This window comes from Ixodes scapularis, unplaced genomic scaffold (genome assembly GCF_016920785.2).
Source record: "Ixodes scapularis isolate PalLabHiFi unplaced genomic scaffold, ASM1692078v2 PGA_scaffold3__209_contigs__length_174095766, whole genome shotgun sequence".
NCBI classification, from domain to species: Eukaryota; Metazoa; Arthropoda; class Arachnida; order Ixodida; family Ixodidae; genus Ixodes; species Ixodes scapularis.
In genome coordinates, this window is record NW_024609868.1 from 130,805,793 (window position 1) to 130,823,616 (window position 17,824).

The 17,824-nt window shown below is 44.5% G+C and overlaps 1 protein-coding gene across 1 annotated transcript; it reads right to left on the reverse strand.

Annotated features, from left to right (window-relative positions):
- Positions 1–5,445: 5,445 nt before the first annotated feature.
- LOC121837157 lies at positions 5,446–8,036 on the reverse strand. The gene is made up of 2 exons (XM_042292675.1): positions 7,237–8,036; positions 5,446–6,372 (listed from the first exon to the last, which is right to left on the reverse strand). Exons 1-2 carry the CDS (start codon positions 7,761–7,763, stop codon positions 6,198–6,200), a joined length of 702 nt encoding a protein of 233 aa, XP_042148609.1. The 5' UTR covers positions 7,764–8,036; the 3' UTR covers positions 5,446–6,197.
- Positions 8,037–17,824: the final 9,788 nt, after the last annotated feature.

A 17,824-nucleotide genomic window follows, 5' to 3' on the forward strand; every position in this document is an offset into this window, starting at 1 on the left:
AGTGGTCGCGACTACGTCATCTGTGACCGATTCGCGAAAAATAGGGGCCGCGAAAATTAAGGGTTTTACAGTATTACGCTTGTTAACCCAGGGATCTTTGGTTCAATCCGCATACCTGCACGTTTCAATGTGAATGAGCATTGTACCGGCGCGCGTTAATGTATCACTACTGTGTGATGAACATTAAAGGGATACTGAACGGAAATTTCGAGCTCAGAAATCAAGGTTGGACTGATAGGTGGGACGCTACAAAACCTCAAAACATCACGCATACAGCGATATACCTACGGATCTCCGTACTTTTAGAGAAAAGTGCGCAATTGAACACGGCCGACTTGGCTGACGTGCCCGACGAGACAAGGTACGTCACGGTTCTCATTGCATCTCCTCCTCGCTACATCCCGTCGAGCTGGTGAACCGAAGTGAGGAGGAGAGAAGCGAGGCCGCTTCCCCTCATTCTAAACTGTTCCAGGAGGATCGTGACGTCAGAGTCCTCGCTTGGTCGCGCTCTTTTCCAAAAATACAGCCATAAAAATATCTATGCATGAGTGAGATATTGGAGTTTGTAGCGTCCCGTTCAACGCTTCTGCGGCCATATTTCGCAAAATCCAAATTTCGGTTGAATACCCCTTTAAAGGCCTGAGGCTAGTACTGGTACAGAACTGGCTAAATTTCTTATCTATGGCGAAGACACCGGACCCCCATTGCTTTGACTATCTTTACAATTTTTAAACAAACACACTGATCCGTTACATCTTGCACAAGCCTACAATTTGTGTGATGCGCTTTGGGACGTGTACCTGTGGGTGCCGTGCTCCAGTTGACGGAATGTTTGGTTGGTCATGGCAGAGGACGGTGTGCCGAGGTTCTGCGGGATGTCCAGGGGAATTAGGTTGGCGCTCCTCTGAGTCGACGACGCCCACGTCCGTCGCGTGTCGCCGCTGGAAATGGCCGGATGCGTCTCTGCAGGTGGCTGCTGTGAGGTCTTTCTGCTCTCAATCGAAGGCTGAAAGCTGCCCAAGGTAATAATGGAAGGTGATCATATGTTCTTAGGGTAGTCTTCCCAGCGTTCGACGACAAAAGAGGGCTTCGAAAATGAGCTCCGATGGTGGAAGCTACGGTTGAGTTGTCTGGCTGCTAAGTTGAGTTCCCCTCTGTCTAACTGCGTTATGATGTCATTGTTCCACACCTTTAAAAACTAAGGCAATTAAAAAGGCGCTAAAGCCAGGTGTGTGGAGGAATACAATTCGTTTAAACAACAAAAACACGCACAACAACGGCAATCGTAAAAGTAGAGGGGGTGAAAAATGACGAAGCCACGCTCCTGCATGCATCCCTTGTCAACCTGCCTCTCGGTTTAGCTGCGCCGTCCTCACTGCGGTGAATACTTGCGGCATTATTTTAAGGCGATGGTAGTTTCCCAGGAAGCAGTATGCCTTGAAATTGACCTTCCTTAAGTAAGTTATATACACTGCGACAGATCTCAAACTCTTTTTTAAGACATGGTCCCCCCGCCTCCCCCCAATTTATTTATATAAAACAGCACGGGACTCCTCCACCCACAGAAAGCCTCATCGGTTTTTGAGAGTATAGCCGTAAAACTTGCACTTGAATTACCGGAACCGCCTATATGCTGACCGACGCTTACCTTGACCGACCGGGGGCGGTCATGTAAATTCCTGACGCTAGCGATAAGAGCAATAACATGCTTATGAATTATCATCTATGCAGGCAGAGAAAAAATTAAAATATATGTTTTGGATAAATATTCGTACACTACCCCGAGGAAATTGTTTTCTTTATACTATTCTGGGTAATTGTTTTGCCCGATTATGTCTTTTCACATCTACAAGTCAATTGTGTGATCTTATAGTACGTTTTTTTTCATTGTTGCCGAATATCGTTTCACCGTATCTACGAATTACAACGCCCTTCATTAATGTTTTAATTTGAACTGAAAACCTCTGGAGAATCGCCATATGTTACCAAGATATTCACATATGGGGCACCACTAAAACTGGAAACGTTTGCCAACGTAACATATCTCGGGTAAAAACCCGCATCCCGTGACCACAACAAGTCGGTGGCGCCATCAACATTTCTTCGCTGTTTGGTTGTTGCACATATTCTTTCATGGTATATGTTTTGAATATAATTTATATATTGTGAATTCCATTTGTAATGAATTCTTAAGTTCTAAGAGATTTCACTTATTTATTTAATTAGTTAATAATAATGTAAAAACTCTCACGTGAGTATAAGTGAGTTGAGCTTCAATATTCTAGGCGCTGCCGCGGAAAGATATCGAGAAAGAGGCATGTACTAGGTGCGATAGCAAGCGTTAAACACTGTGTTCAGCCCTCATAAATAAATTGCGCATCGCAGTACTGTGAAACCCTTTGTGGATGTGGGGATAGTGGTTGTGATGGAGTGCGAGCGTTTGAGATGACGTTGTCTGGATCTAATAATAAAATATAAATATAAAATTTCTCTCGGAGGTTCCATACCCTTATACCTAATATTCGTCTAACGATGGGACTAAATAATGGGCCCCCATGTCAAAATTCTAGCAGGAAACATTTTAACTGAAACAAAAATAAATAACCTTTCATGCTGCTAAGAGGTATATACTCATATAAATGCCACAAACGCCCTCAATGTCATTTCTCGTCCTTTTTTCGAATAATAATATGACTAGGCTCACGTCGACTCATCAATACTGTTTGTTTTACAGCGAAGCTGTATATAGCTCATAGATCGGATTTCTGAAATTGTGTCGTGTCGTCGTCCTCGCGGAAAGAAACCCTTCCACGATTGAAACGAAAAGTGCATATCACGCACACACCACAAAACACAGCTGTCGTTTCAATAAAGAAAAAGGAGAAAACAAGCATCCGACCCAGATAATTGATGATAAGGCGCTCCTGATAACAATGCGAATCACGCAGTACACACCCCTTACGTTTCTAGGTAAAGATGACTAGACTGGGCGTCGATTAAAACTTTTAGCCCGGTTAATCGCCACGCTTTAATCGATTATTTAATAGATTAAACGGTTTCGTTGATTTTTATAATATATTAAAATAATGCAAACACTTGTCTTGCCTTTGAAGACTTATTTTACTTTCTTGTACACGGCGCAAAGGACGTTTACAATTGATGATACATATAGTTCAACCTAGAGCTACTAAATAAGCTTCGCTTAGAGTATCTGCCAACATTACTAGAACACTCAGTTGGGAAACTCACCGTCGAAACCTGGGCCGCTGGCGTCCAGTGAGACCGAGCTAAATACGACAACAGCGCCACTCTTTATCATTTGTCTGTACTGTGGTCACCTTGAGCTTTTAGAAAGCATGTTTTTGCGTAAAAACAAACGGAAAAGACTCTTTTTGTATAAAATGTTTTGGAGTTTAGTACAAAATGAAGGGCGCGTGATGTTTTTATAATCTTTAGTTTGCAAGGTTTTGCGGAACAATTACTATTGTTTTTATACAACCATGCCTCAGCGGTCCTTTCAGGTAGCGCGTCCCGACCTAGGTGCATTTTAACTTCGGTATTAATTGGCGGTGCGTCTGCTCGGGAAGTGGGGGTGGCGCCCCGGTAACCTCTTCTGCTGTATCTGTTTCGGCGCCAAAATGACCGATTAAAGCCAAAATAGAAGTAAAGTGCAGCTCCTCGAGTGGCCGCTACGGGAGAAATGGCGGCCTTGTGTTCGCCATTAGCTCGGTTTTTGCGGACAAATTGGGGCCACTTTTTAGAGCATCTCTATGGCAGTTTTCCAACTGGGTGGTTTTAGTAACGTTGGTATCTGCACTTCCGTTCCCCGACATTGTTGTGGGCGCCGCCATTTTGGCTCGTGTGCAGAGCAGACGCAACTGCCGATCGTCATGATTCATCGGAGGGTCACGCAATATTGCTTTGCTCTGTCGCGAACTGGTTAACCATTTGTGGAGGGCGGAAAAGCGTTTCCTCTGCTTTCAGATAAAGCTTCAGATAACTCGCAACCATGATTTTAAGACAATATGGCCAAGTTTCAGTAATCTGAAGCGTAGCTTATTTAGTGGCACTAGTTCAACCATTCAAAGACTCGCATATTTTTGCTCAAGCTGCGAACTTCTAGTTTGGGCAGGTCGTCCAGGATAGAGCAGTGCGTGCGTCCAATCGACATCTTTTTGGGTAACAATTAAAAAACCGATTAACCGGTTAAAAAATTTATCGCGATAGAAGCCCTAATCGATCAATCGGAAGGTTAATTAATCAATTGTCCAGCTCTAAAGATCACTGTTACGTAAGCTGCTGTGGCGTCGGCAGCTTGCGACGTGGGTTGTGGCTCCACTAGCCTTTCACGTTATCAAATCATTTTGAGTTTTTAATGTCCTTCCCCTGCCATCGGCTGTACAGTTCAATATCTTCGAGGATTCAAGTTGGTTTACAAGAATATTCGAACATTTATAAAAGATGTCGCGATTCTTCCTTCTCTTGGCGTTGACCTAGAGAAATGGTAACGTTTCATCGACATTTCAAGCAGCAGTGTTGGGGTGAGCTTTGTTCATTTTTTTTTTATGTACCAGAAGTTCTCTCAGATGTCAGAACTGGAGTTCCGCCTGGTGGCCTTTGCCATAAAAAGGGCCTGTATAAAGAGTTTTGGTGCAGTGCATTCACTTTTCTTTCGTAAATCATTTGGTATACACCTTTCCCATAAGGGCGCTGCCATCTTGAATCTCGTAACTTCTGGTATCTGGTAGAAGATCGCGTTGATCTCTCCAAGCCGCTCGAAGGTGTTTACGAAAAATTTGTGATTGTGACACATTCTTTTTTTTGACTCACCTATATTTTCTCGCATACTCCAGATTAAAATGTTTAATTATTTTTCGGCCCACGTAGCAGATACGGAACCCACTTGACTGTGAACGACAGGAAACAGAAAACGCCTATGGTGCATGCAATGAGTAATACCTGCAGGTGATACCACAGCTTCGCTAGCCAACCACCTGCTCAGCGTGTATTCACGCCCCGAAATTTTTTTGTTTTGTTTTATCTTTTCGTGCACGTAATGAAATGTTCTAGAACCTGTTGAATTATATTACCACCAGGAGTTAACAAATTGCTGCGATGGGCAATTTATTCGCTTGATGATATGCGCGATTAAGTTGATGCATTGTGAAATTATTTAATGGGTGTGGCAAAAGCTAGGTTTTATTTTCTCGTTGGAGTCCTGTGTATAATGTAAGAAAGGTGAAGACGGCTGCCATCAGCGCGCACGATCACCACGTGCCGAGCCTGTGAAGGAAGCCCGGATCTCATCAAATTACCTTTGTGTTTTTTTGTTTTTTTTCTTCTACTTAACCACCGACTGCACCATCTTAACAGTATTGAAAAGTGCTTCTCGAAAACACGGCCTCGTGTATAATGATGCGTTCCCAAAATGCCCCGGCGTCACGATTAAAACACAGGGAGACTCAGATTTATTGCTCGTGCATTATACTACATAAATCGCATTTAGAAGAGAACGTTAAACAGCACACACATTTCGCAATTGATACATACCAAATACAGCAATTTGCAAAATATACTTCATGCTTGCTAGTATGGAAACAGTACATCACGCATATATACTTTAAAAATGCACACATTGGTTTCTTGGAACTGTTCAAAGCAGCTGCGGTATTGGTATACGAGTGCAGCGCACCATTTAAAAACAAATGCAACCGTCACATTATGACGAAAATGAAGTGCAGTACATTTAAGGATAGTTCACAGATTTACGCGTGTCTTTGACCTGGTGCGATGTGCTGCCTTGTGATCTCGTATGACGAGACAACCGAACACCGCCACCGATCGAGTAATGCTGTCACTATCATTATTTCCGAATATTTCCATATTTTCTTGGGGAATGTCACGATATTATGACAAACAAGTATTTTATCGAAGACTAAGATAAATATAGTTGGGTGTCAGGGTCATGGTCACATATCATTAGGCATAATACAACTTAGGGTTTCACGTTTTCCCCGATTTCCAATAAATATTTCTGGCGTGATAAAATAAATAAACATTTCTTTTTAACTTTTGGAATAAAGTGCAACCTTACAATATATTCTATTGCAAATACGCGCATATAATGAAGCCTATTGCATAAAAAGTATCACGATACAGTATCACTCGAGAATTCCAAGCCTTAACGTTCTCTTTGCTTACCCATCTGACGGATGACGAGGTTCCAAACGAGACGGAGCAGACTGAAGTGGTTTTGTAAACTGCTTGCTAAGGACTCCCTTGAAGCGTTCCACGAAGGATGGCCTTTTGTATGAAGGTGGACCAGCTGAGCTCAATGGCACCTGTGAACTTGTTACACCTGGTTCCACTGTTCTGTGATAGTTTGGAATAGGATATAACAATGGTCGAACATTTATTTTTAACCTCAGTGTCAAAACAGGTTTCTAGCACAAAAGGTCGAACAAAATGTTATTGCGGAATAACATAAGAAATATAATACACGTTTCGACAATATTCTTGGCCAATATACTACGTGATTGTACTTCATCGAAACGAGGAATTCAGGGTCTAGCAATAAGGGGTATATTTTAGATACCGTGAGGAGACACAGTTTCATTCTAAAAATGTTAAGTTTTGTTAATTTTTTTGTTGTTGCTGTTGGTATTAAAAGAGTGCAGCGCAATATATTGTTGCAATACAAGGAGTTGCTTATTGCACTAGAGGCTTAGCTGGAGGTGAACATTTTATTTCCCATCACTTCTCAAAAGGATGTACACAAGTCAGTATTAAGCGATTTAAATTAAGCAATGCGTACCAAATGTGCGAGTCTTTACGGCGACACCCTATACATCCGCAGCTTTCGCTGACATACATTTTTAGGTAGAGACAAGAAGAAGAGTAAAACTTATCAACGTATCTTTGGAACGTATTCCCTCATACCTAGAACCCATTTTGCGGTAAAAAAACGTCTAAGATTTTTTTTTTTATTCTGAATTTAAGTGAATTTAGTGAGAGCACGCACAAGCCCGATGATAGGAGTACAAAAGGAGAGGTTTTTAGCAAGTACAGTGGAGGCCTTCCTTGAGGCCGATCACAAACGTTTTCAGGGAGACGATTTACTGCGATGCATTGCTCGGTTTGTTGTTCGGAAGAAGGCTTAAAGTTCATAAAGCAAACAGCATGCTACACATTTTTATGTTCGCATCCTGCAATGAAAAAAGAAATATTTTTACTCACGGCTTTGTTGGTCTATCTTCCGGTGCTGCGTCCCGTAGGCCAGATGGCAAAGCTCGTGTCGCAGTGCTAAAGAAAGGGAACTTCAAGCCTATCTTCCGTGGCGGTGCTGACGAAGTGGTCAGGGCATGATCGTCCAATGGCGGAGCTGAAGATGCGGGTTTGCGTTGAAAAAAGTTAAAGAAGGCCGACCTTGGCTGTGGCGAAGGGCCCAAAAGAGCAGTCTCGAGCACTGGGGGTTCTTCTTTCACCGCCCTGTTATTCAGATCCTCGATCTCATCTACCTGTTCTAATTTGTCATAGTCCTGTGCTATGTCACTCTTGAATTCGTCTTTGTCCTTTGTGGTGCCCTCTTCATTTTCACTCTCGTTCTTGAAACTTCTTTGTTTAGCAGATGACAGATGTCCAGTTTCCGTTTCGTCCTTGTCCTTGTCTGAAGAACTTCCCTCGGCGCCGCTCTTGTCCGCATCAGTGGCCCTTATGCTGCTGCGGTCAGCTGACATGGTCTTAACGCCATCGATGACCTTCATGCTGCTGCGGTTAGCCGACTTGGTTTCGTCGCCCCCACTGGTTTCTATGCTGCTACGGTCAGCTGACTTTGTCTTCTTGCCATCACTATCCTTTATCCTGCTGCGGTCAGAAGACTTGGTCTTGTCGCCATCACTAGTCTTCACGCTGCTGGCGTCGGCTGATTTTGACTGGTCCTTTGATTTACCGGGGCTGCCATCCTGAACGATTGATCCTTTCCTGGAAATTGAGTTTGCCTGACCGTTCCCTTGTGCGTCCGTAGAAGCGTGAGAGGTACTTCCTGACTCCTGTGTAGAATTTCTTCTGTTGCCCTCCTCTTTAGAAGACTTGGCTGTCTCATGCAATTCGCTCTCCCCAGTCTTTTCGACAGGTGTACTTTTAGTTGATTGTCCGCTTTTCGCTTTCAAACCGCTGCCCGACTTTGTTTCTACTGGCTGACTGTCAATTTCAATGCTGTTTAAGAAAAGAAAAAAAACAGTACGTAAAAATAAGCACTGTGTCGTGCTTTCATTAAGAATTACAACTAACGAATGCAAGGCACACGCAAAACAATGCATCCTTATTAACTCGACTAACTACGCAAGAGAAAACTGTGTATGAGTGAGAAATGTTGAATAAAAATTCACTGTATCTTAATTTTTAAACCCGGTTCCACGTGCGCAACAAGATGTTCCACAACATTACGCGCTTCTTCGGTGGATAATGTTTTAAGGAGTGCTCAGTTTCCTGATGAATACATGATCTCTGTAGTAAACGTAAGATCGCCGAGTCCTACAAAACACCAGCAGAATAAAAGTACTGTTTTTACGCCTAGTAACTGAATCTGAATCTAATACAGAACCTCAACCTGCTTCATTTGCAATGTGCGATGTAGATGCACTAGGGCTTAACAGCATGAACTCAATATTAGGATTTGCGCTGTGGTAGGAAATAAAGAAAGACCGAAATTTTTGCGAACGAAGTGTAGCACAAGAATATGCATCCACGTTTTTATAGCCGAGTATTCTCATTTATATTACCGTTTTAGACAGTATAACCTGTATGGTAAATGCAACATAGGTTTTAAAGGGGTTGTGAACGGATATCGGGTTGGAATGTTTATGACTTCGCAGAGATATACTGGTACCGGTCTGGCCCAGGCACACTCACTCAGCCCGCCATTGGTTCAGAAGCATCTTTGTCGCCGTAAACTTGCGTGGATAAAATCGGATTATTTCTTTCAGTTTTGACTTCGCGAAGTTTGATGATATAATTATAGAATCGAAACCACTCGCCTGACGACAGTCAAGCTTGGCTCATAGATTGAACACGACACCTGCGTGAGTACTTGACTGGGGCTCGTAGGAATCAATGCCTCGGCAAACACTCGGGTAGTTGCACGTGTCCACCAATTTCAGTGAGGGGAATAGCCAAACTCTAGCAATGCCTGGAGCACAGCACCCGTTTTCTACTTTGCAAACCGTATCGGGTGGCTATGATTAAGGTTGGCAGCATATTTTCTCGAAAAACAGGCGAAGAGGCAGGAGAAAACAAAATGAACTAAAGATGTAATGGGGCCAAACTTATACCATAAAAAAAGAGAAAAACATACGTCGATAAAGCAGCAGCGAGCGTTGACGGCAGTAGCAGCAGGCGACGGTACGTCGGCGTAACAGCTGGCTATCGCGAGGGGTCAGCAAATGAATCAGCAGTACGGCGCCCCGCTCTTTATCTACAACTCTTGTTGTCTCGAATATTCAAGCTAGAATGTTCTGGAAAGATTTTTGCCGAGCCTGACTAGGCAAGGTCATTCTGCCGTCCTTATTGTTTACTCTCGGCGTACAAGTGTACGGGAATCTTCTAGATAAACGGAGAAGCGTATCTTCTCGATCCCGCACGCGGCAATATAATAGGCACCAAGACACGTGGCCGCTTGTTCCGAATCCGAGTTGAGTGGATGTACGCTGCTCATATTTCTCTAATTGTTTGGGCGACTATCATTTCCTAAAGAAAAATTGAAAGCCGTTTACAACTCCCTTTAGCACCAAATTAGAGCACAGCTCTTGAGGAGAAGGAGGAGGGAAGGGTACTGGGGGAGGGGTCACGTGATCTTGGGGAGAGGGGTAACGTGACCTCGGGAGGGGAGGGGGGTCACGTGACCTCGGGGGCGGTCCCGTGACCTCGGGGGGGGGGGGGTTACGTGACCTCGGGGCGTCACGTGACCTCGGGGGGGGGGGTCACGTGACCTCGGGGCGTCACGTGACCTAGAGGGGTCACGTGACCTCGGGGGGGGGGGGGTGACACGTGACGTCGGGGGCATCGCCGGGTTGCATGCAACCTGGCGACTCCGGTGGCTGGCGTAAAACTTGGCTTAAATGCAAACTGGGTTTCATGCAACGCGCGGTCACGCTGACGTCGACGGGTTGCACGCAACGCAGATTGCATGCAACCTGAGTGGCATGCAACGCGAGGTTACGCCAACGGCGACGCCGCTCAAGCCGGAAACGGGCGCCTAAGAGCTGGGCTATAAAAAAAAAGAAGACAAATTTATTCAGTTATTAACATGAAGGGGTGTTTCTAAGTAGTAGTTAACGAAAGTAAACGAATCTTCTCATAACACCTTTAAGCAGGAAACACATAAGAGCAAAATTCGCGTCGCAAGGCTCTACCCAAATACCCTGGAAGCCAATACTGGCAACTCCCGCGGAAAACGGGCGAAAAGTGATTGCAGCGCCCCTGGCGAGCTCGGAGTCTCCGCTGGCAGACAAATTCTCCGAAATGCAATGGTTTTGCCTATCTCCGTGCGAGGTGACCAACGAAAAAAAATTGTCACGGACATTCGCTGCTTTGAAAGTTAAAAAATGGGTGCCAGCTCATGAGTGAAAGACATTCTCTTCGCGTGGGAAAGATGTTACAGCTTTCTGGGTGCAATTTCGCAGTTCTCCCGAAGAAAACATTCTGTCACAACTTATGTAAGCCAAGCAAAACACGAATGTATGCCTTCGCGCTGTTTCGTGAAAAAGGGAAATGTACAAACATTTCAGAACATAGCTTCGTTTCAACTTTATTGTTCTTATCAGTCAATTCGTTTTGTCGTTGCAATTCCCATTTCTAATGAGTGTCTTGCTTATAACCGTTTCGTCGAACAGGCGAGCTGGCTAATCCCGTTAAGATCGTCTCCGGATGAAGAAGCAGAAGTCAATTTCGAACCACGTACGTTACGGCGATGTCAGCATGCTCCGAAAGAAGGCATTGTGCATATGCAAATCTGACGCGATTATAGATTAACAAAAGCGGAGTTACGAAAAAAGCAGACTTCTCGCGCTTGCAAAGAAAGAAGGAAAGAGCGTCGTAGCCCCGCGAAAAAAGATGATTTCAGTCACGTTATTTTCAGTGCACAAATTCCGATTGTTAGCGCGGGGACGACCAACATCTTCTGCTTCGCTGCTTCTTTAGTTCTACGATAAAGGCCGACACCCGTTGAACCGTCTCCACTCTTTCCATTTTTGAGTCTTCTTTCTTTTATATTTTTGAGGCGACGCCACCCTGCCGCGTTATTTCTTCCTCCTGCTTATATGTTGCTGTGTATATTTTTTGTTTGCTTTTTGCTTTTTTTTTTTTTTGCCCGACGTGTAAACACTCGCGTATCCTTGCTTTGTTTGGCTTAGTTTTTACACCCTTTCCTTTGCTTCGGCGCTTGCTACCCCCGTTCGTCTGCGCTAGGCCCGGGCATTTTGAGGGCCATCTGCAACTTTGCTGTTGTTGTTGTTGTTTTCTTCCACTGTCGTCTGCGATAACGAGTCTGCGATAACGAATTTTGAGGGCCGTCTGCAACCTTCGATTGAGTTTCTAATCCAAAATCGTCATACGTGCTTTTTGATATTTATTAAATATATTAAGAAGTGTAGGCTCGTTACCCATTTTTATTCGCATTTTATTTGTGTACTCCGGCCGGCACGTCTGCTACGGGTCATCGTTTGTTGATCAACCGGCCGCATTCAAGAACAAGTTTGTGCAATGTGGTGCCTACCATTGCAAGAACAAGTTTGTGCGATGTGGTGGAAAATCTTTCTTCTGCTTCCTACGTCAACCTACGGACACCTACGTCTACAAGTACTTGAATGCACTTTTAAACTGCTTCGTCAAGCGAGCGAACGAACAACCGGCCAAAGTCACTGGAAAAAGAAATTCGAAGGCAAAAAAAGGTTACTCGCAGGCAGATTGCTGCCTGCGACCAAAACATTTCTGCGACTCTTTTACCGGGCAGTGTGAGCTGCACTACGTTATTTATTTCCCCTGTTTTGTTTTTAGTTCGTACCTACGGCGCGAAAGCAAATAAAGAAATGTACAACAAGCAGCTGAAAAAAAGGGACGCTTTCTTCTTTTTTCATTAGTTTCGTCTGTTGCTTCCGCTTTGTCTGTCGTGAACTCAACACCGGTGGCGACCACCAGCTATTCATTTGCTGCTTTCCATTTTTCTTTCTTTTTTTGTATAAGCGCCGCAACGATCGTCGTCGTTGAAATAGTTTTTTGCTAGCTTCTGTTTTATTCGCCGTTGTTCGCTTCTCTTTCCCCTTTCTTCTCATTTTCGTCGGGAATGGCGACACCATTTTTTCTGCAAAGTTCGGTAGGTGTTTGCACGTTCATTTTTATCCTTACTTTTTGTTTTGCTTTTATGCTCCAGCAGCTCGTGCGCTTGCTCTGGTAATATTAACGTGTCGTTTTTGCATGTTTTAACGATTACGACGTAGTTCGAGTAGCTAAACGCCTTTTTTCCGCTTACCAGAAGCGTTTCAAACGCGTGTGATCCCCTGAGAGGCGTTTGAGACCGCTAAATAAACTGCTCTATCTTTGTTTATGCGCGCGTTGTTATTCAATTGTCGTTGCAGTTGCGATCAGTGGATTCCGCTTTGCAAGCGAACTGACCGTAATAAATTGTTTCTGCTGTTAGGGTGACGATACGGGGCTTGTAAAGCTCGAGGACGTCGCGGAGCCTATACTTTTCCATTGCGACGACTGCTTCTGTAGACTCCGAGTCCGCTAGAGGCGCCACTGTCACGTTCGCCGCCGCTCCTATGTGTTTTCGGAGGAGTTTCCAGTATTGGCGAAGCTATATCGTATTTGCTCTACCTCTCGTCGTAACTATGAAAACCCCCAATGAGAACCACACTCGTCATGGTCACGCGGCTCAGCGGCGCGAAGCGGCGTAATTTTTTGTCACATGTGTTTCACGCTTTAAAGAGGATTCGAAACGAAATGAGGCTACCGCGAGCCCTCTACCTCTCGCTTGAAAGTCGGCCAGCGAGAAGCGTAATTCGCTTCGTCCTCGTGACATCAAGATTTTCTGCACGCCCAAAGGTACTGTAGTTGCGAGCATGACCGCTTGGTGGCGCAAATACGTGACAATCTCGCCTATTTGTAATATACGAAGGCTGTGCGTCATATGGCCTATGCATAGCTTGTCCGCAACGTCAGTCGCGGTCATGCCGGTGTTTTGTGTGCCACGGGCGTTTGGTTCGAAGTGTAAGCTTCAAACCGCAGGAGTAGTAGCTCGAGGGAACCGGTAAGTAGAAACAGCCGCCAGTTCCAAATAACGACGACATCTTCAAGCTATGTATACAGCGGGTGCATCATAACTTACTGCGCGACTGGGACAAGTACAGACAGAAGAGAAAACTCAAGACAAGCGGGTGGGTATTCACTGGACGCCATATTTGAGGGCGATGTTTAAAGCGTATGCTCAAACGAGCTCCCGATAATAGTCCTCTAAGACCGACAATCCTGATGGTGCTGAATGCACTTTGCAAAAGGACTCTGGATGCTCGCCGCCAGCACGCGCTCATCAACCGCGCATACAGATGAGGTCACAAATGAAGGGTCCCTAGGAGTTATTCACTAGGTGCCATATTTGAGGGCGTTATTCACATCGCATCCGGAGCAGGTGGTATGGATGGCCCGACAGGGCATCCGTATCCTCAGATCAAGCTTGTCTCTGACGTCTGCCAAGAACGGCGATCTTGATTGACTGGAATGCACATTGCGGAAGTACTGTGGAAGCTTTAAGATGTACAAAGTTTGAAACACGCTAGCGTTCTCCGCCGCTTAACATTCAGTACTAAACAACTCCACGATCTTTCCATACCGCCGCGAACCGGCGCTAGTTCTTAGGAACTCATGACGAGTTGCATCCAAACGGAGCTTCACAGACAGCCGCAGACGTAATTTTGAAAGCTGTTAATTCTGATTAAAATTAGTTTTCTTTACTTTTCGACCGACAGCCCAGAAACACCAAACTAGGCGAGCGTTTCTGGGCTGCCGGCACAATATAGACCATATCTAAAGAAAGAAATAAGTGGAAACATCTCGTTTTTGTACTCCTTTTATTTATTTATTTATTTATTCATGGTACCTCAAAGGCCCAATTAAGGGCATTACATGAGGGGGGTACATTCAGGGTAAGTATCAATCAGAACAAAAGAATAGAAACAAAGTAAAAAAAAAAAAAATAAACCACACACACAGACACGCGCGCTCCGAGGAAAAAAAAAATCTTGGATTACAGGGAAAGAAAGCAAATGCAAAGCGAAAGTATCTAGATAAAAAAAAAACGGATGTGAAAATGAAGTTATAATGCTAGCATGCGCGACAAGAACCCAAAAAGCAATGATTCAAACTAAATGATTACAAATAATAACAATGACAATACAAAAAATTCACTTTGACGCAAAAATGACAGAGCAAAAAAGGCAATAGAACAACAAAACAGCAATTTTCAGGATGCAGTGGTGGATCATGGGGGAAAGAAATGATTTGAGAGGGCATTGCGAAACATTTTTTTATCAGATATGTTGACGATGGCTTCGGGAAGACCGTTCCAGTTCTTGATTGCGTTAGGAAGTGCTGAGTTAATAAATGCGGCTGTGGAGCCAAATATGCGTTTGAAGCTTTTGCTGTTATTTTGACGATGAGATACTCTATTCGGTGGTTCTAGAAGTGATGACCCTGGTTGACCGGGATTAAAATGCAGACGATGTAGCAGACAAAGTAGGGGGGGATTGCGATATTTTTGTAAACTATACCTCATAAACTGCGCTGTTTCTTTTCTGCAACAAACGAGTTGCTCTTAGCTGCGCCTGCAGCCCGGGCGCATCGGGGTTGACATATATGTCACGGCCAGGGTTGTAAAGTACCTAGGTACAAGTAACTGGAAATCGGTATCTAGGTACTTTTGTTGTACCTGAGGTACAAACCTAGGTACTTTAATTTCTCGGTATCTGTATTTGTATCTTAGGTACATTTTTCAGTAACTTGTAACTAAGTGAAGCTACTTTTTACAGGTACTTTTCTATTCACTTCGTCAAAATGGTAGAAACTATAAATCTTGAAGCATTAACCCACTACCATGTGCCGTAATTAACATTGAGTTGGGCACGGCATTGGAGGCACTGACTTGATCGAACAACGTTTTAGCGAATGAAGCCCCGCCTATGATGTTTCAGCGAACGACACACTTTAGTGAATGTAGGTGTTCATTTGAGCGAGCGGTGAATTAGCAATGCCGTTCTAGCGATACCAATTTATTTAATCGCTTTGGAACTCCGCTTAGGAAAAATAGCGACCTTCTTCCTTCATCTCCAACTGAAATCGACTTCATTGCGTGTTTGAAGTTCCTCTGTCAGCTATACAAGGAAGGAGATAACTTGAACGATGTGCGCAGTTTCTGTCGCCCGTATCTTGTCCTGGTCGTGGCACTGTTCTGCCATTAATGCGATATAAAATGTAATTATAAATAAATTATAATTACAATCGTAAAGCAATGTAACATTGCATATATAATACAGTTTCCACTCAATAAATCGGACTTAAATTTTGCAGTTATCAAAACTGAGAAAGTTCCAAAGGAAGAAAAGAAAAAACAAAAACAAAAAATCTCATTTTTCTACTGACTAACGAAAGAAAAAGAAAAAACGAGGAAGCTTGAAGCCTTTCGCTCGTCGTCGTGAAGGTTAGGTGCATATGCACTCGGCTCATGCGTCTCTTCATGCGGCCGACGTCTCCTGGGCCCGTCGGCGTCAGCACCGGCTTTGAGGCCAAGAACGTCTATAAGCGAGTTTCGGCGGTTTCGGTGTGACATGGTAAAGAGTGGAAGCTGTGGACTCGGTGAACCAATTGGAGCGTGGGGTCAAGGCACATGACTCCACACCGATGTGGACATCGCATTGACACCAATAAAGCACATTTATCGAACTCATTTTTTAGTGTATCCTTAGTATAAAAGCTCTACTTCCAATATATTTTTATACATTAGGGGAAGATAAATAAAGACAGTATCTTTAAAGTAACTGTACCTGTACCTAGGTACATCTTTAAGCAAGTACCTAGGTGCGTACCTAAGTACCTTTTCGTAGGAGTAACTGTAACTGTATCTTAGGTACATTTTTTTAATAACTTTTACAACCCTGGTCACGGCTGTATGCCGACGATCTAAGCGAGTTAGAGTATGTTCGCTCGGCGCCCACGTCTACCGCCAACAACCTGCGCAAGTCAAGGGTCAATCAAGACATAGAACTGGCTCTTGTTTCTGACTGAGGGAACCACGTTTGGTCCAACGGATTTTCTGCGTTTGATGTATACCGTCATCTGTGTGAAAGATAACGTCGCTCACAGAACTGACACCATGATCACACGTATGAGCTTTGGTGGAGTTCGTCGCTTGACGTTGCATGGAGTTTTGTGCAAACGAATATAAGGATATAAAATTTTGCAGCATCAATTTTGTAGATAAACTTTGTTCGACAGAATTCAGCTTTGCATGCAAGCATGTTTCGATTAGCGTCTGACCAGTCTGACCATGCACGAGTCCCGTTCGTTGGTAGAAATGGCTTTTGATCCGAGCCTTGGTAGTGAAAAAAAGACGTCTGTTAAAACAAATGAATCTTTATCAGCACAAAATAAACGACTGAAATAAAAAAAAAATGCAGCGGAGAGCTTCTCCCATGATCGACCTGCTGCACCAATTCCCTGGCGGCCATAGTTACCTACGTGGCTGCTAGCTGAGCGCGTACTGACGGCGAGCGTCCGCAGTCCTTTCGCAACGTGCATTCCGCACCATCAAACTGCCGTTCTTAGCGGGCTATGAATGTGGGTTCCTTCTGAGCAAGCGCGGTAAACATCGCTTTCAAGGATGGCGTGCAGTGAATATCCCCTATTGGCGACGTGCGCGATCGAAAGCGTCATTGTGGTCGGCCTGCCACGATTGGCTGAACGCTGATCATGACGTCAGCAAAGTATTCCTGATCGACGGAAATAAGATGAATGTAAGAACTGCAATATTGACGGTGTTGGCAGTTTTGCTTTGAGAGTTGAAATTATTTCAAGCTTCCACCATAAAGGGGTATTCACACGAGGGAGAAATCCCGGGGATTTCTCCCCGGCACGTGCGCATCACGAGATGAAAACGCGAGGCTTTTGCACATCGCAAAGCCTGACGTTTTCGTCGTGGGATGTGCGTGCTGGGGAGAAATCCCCGGGATTTCACCTTCGTGTGAATACCCCTTAACAAACACCGTCGAACTTGTCGTTCGCAAGGTAGTGACGTCACGAGAAGGAACCATAGGAGGGCGCCACCAAAACATCTCGCCGCTAATTAGTGACGAGATATTTCGGTGGCGCGTCCTATTGTTTCCTCTCATGACATCATTACGTGGCGAAAATCAAGTTAGGTGGTGTTTGTAATAAGCATGGTGGAAGCTTGAAATCATTGGGCTCTGAAAGCAACAATGCGAAAACCGTCGAAATTGAAGTTCTTGCATTACTCCTATTCCTTTCGCCGAGAAAAACCTTTGCTGACGTCATAGTCAGTAATCAGCCAATCGTGAAACGCCGACCACAGCGACGCTTTCGATCGCGCACGTCGCAGCTCGAACAAATCCTGTGCCGCTCGTGATGTGCGGCCGTTTTGTCTGTGCCGCGTGAGTCCACTTCGGCACCGGCGCGATACTACGCGTCCGCCAGCTACGGCGTCGTCAGCGCTTGTAAACAATATACTCTTCTTATACTCCGCGACAACTTTTCTTGGCAGTGC

Excerpts from the sequence above, each read along its gene's own strand:
- LOC121837157 (XM_042292675.1), bottom strand. The coding sequence starts at position 7,763 with ATGAAGGTCATCGATGGCGTTAAGACCATGTCAGCTGACCGCAGCAGC. Across the intron at positions 6,373-7,236 it reads GAAGATAGACCAACAAAGCC|AACAGTGGAACCAGGTGTAA; the intron begins GTGAGTAAAAAT and ends AAACTATCACAG.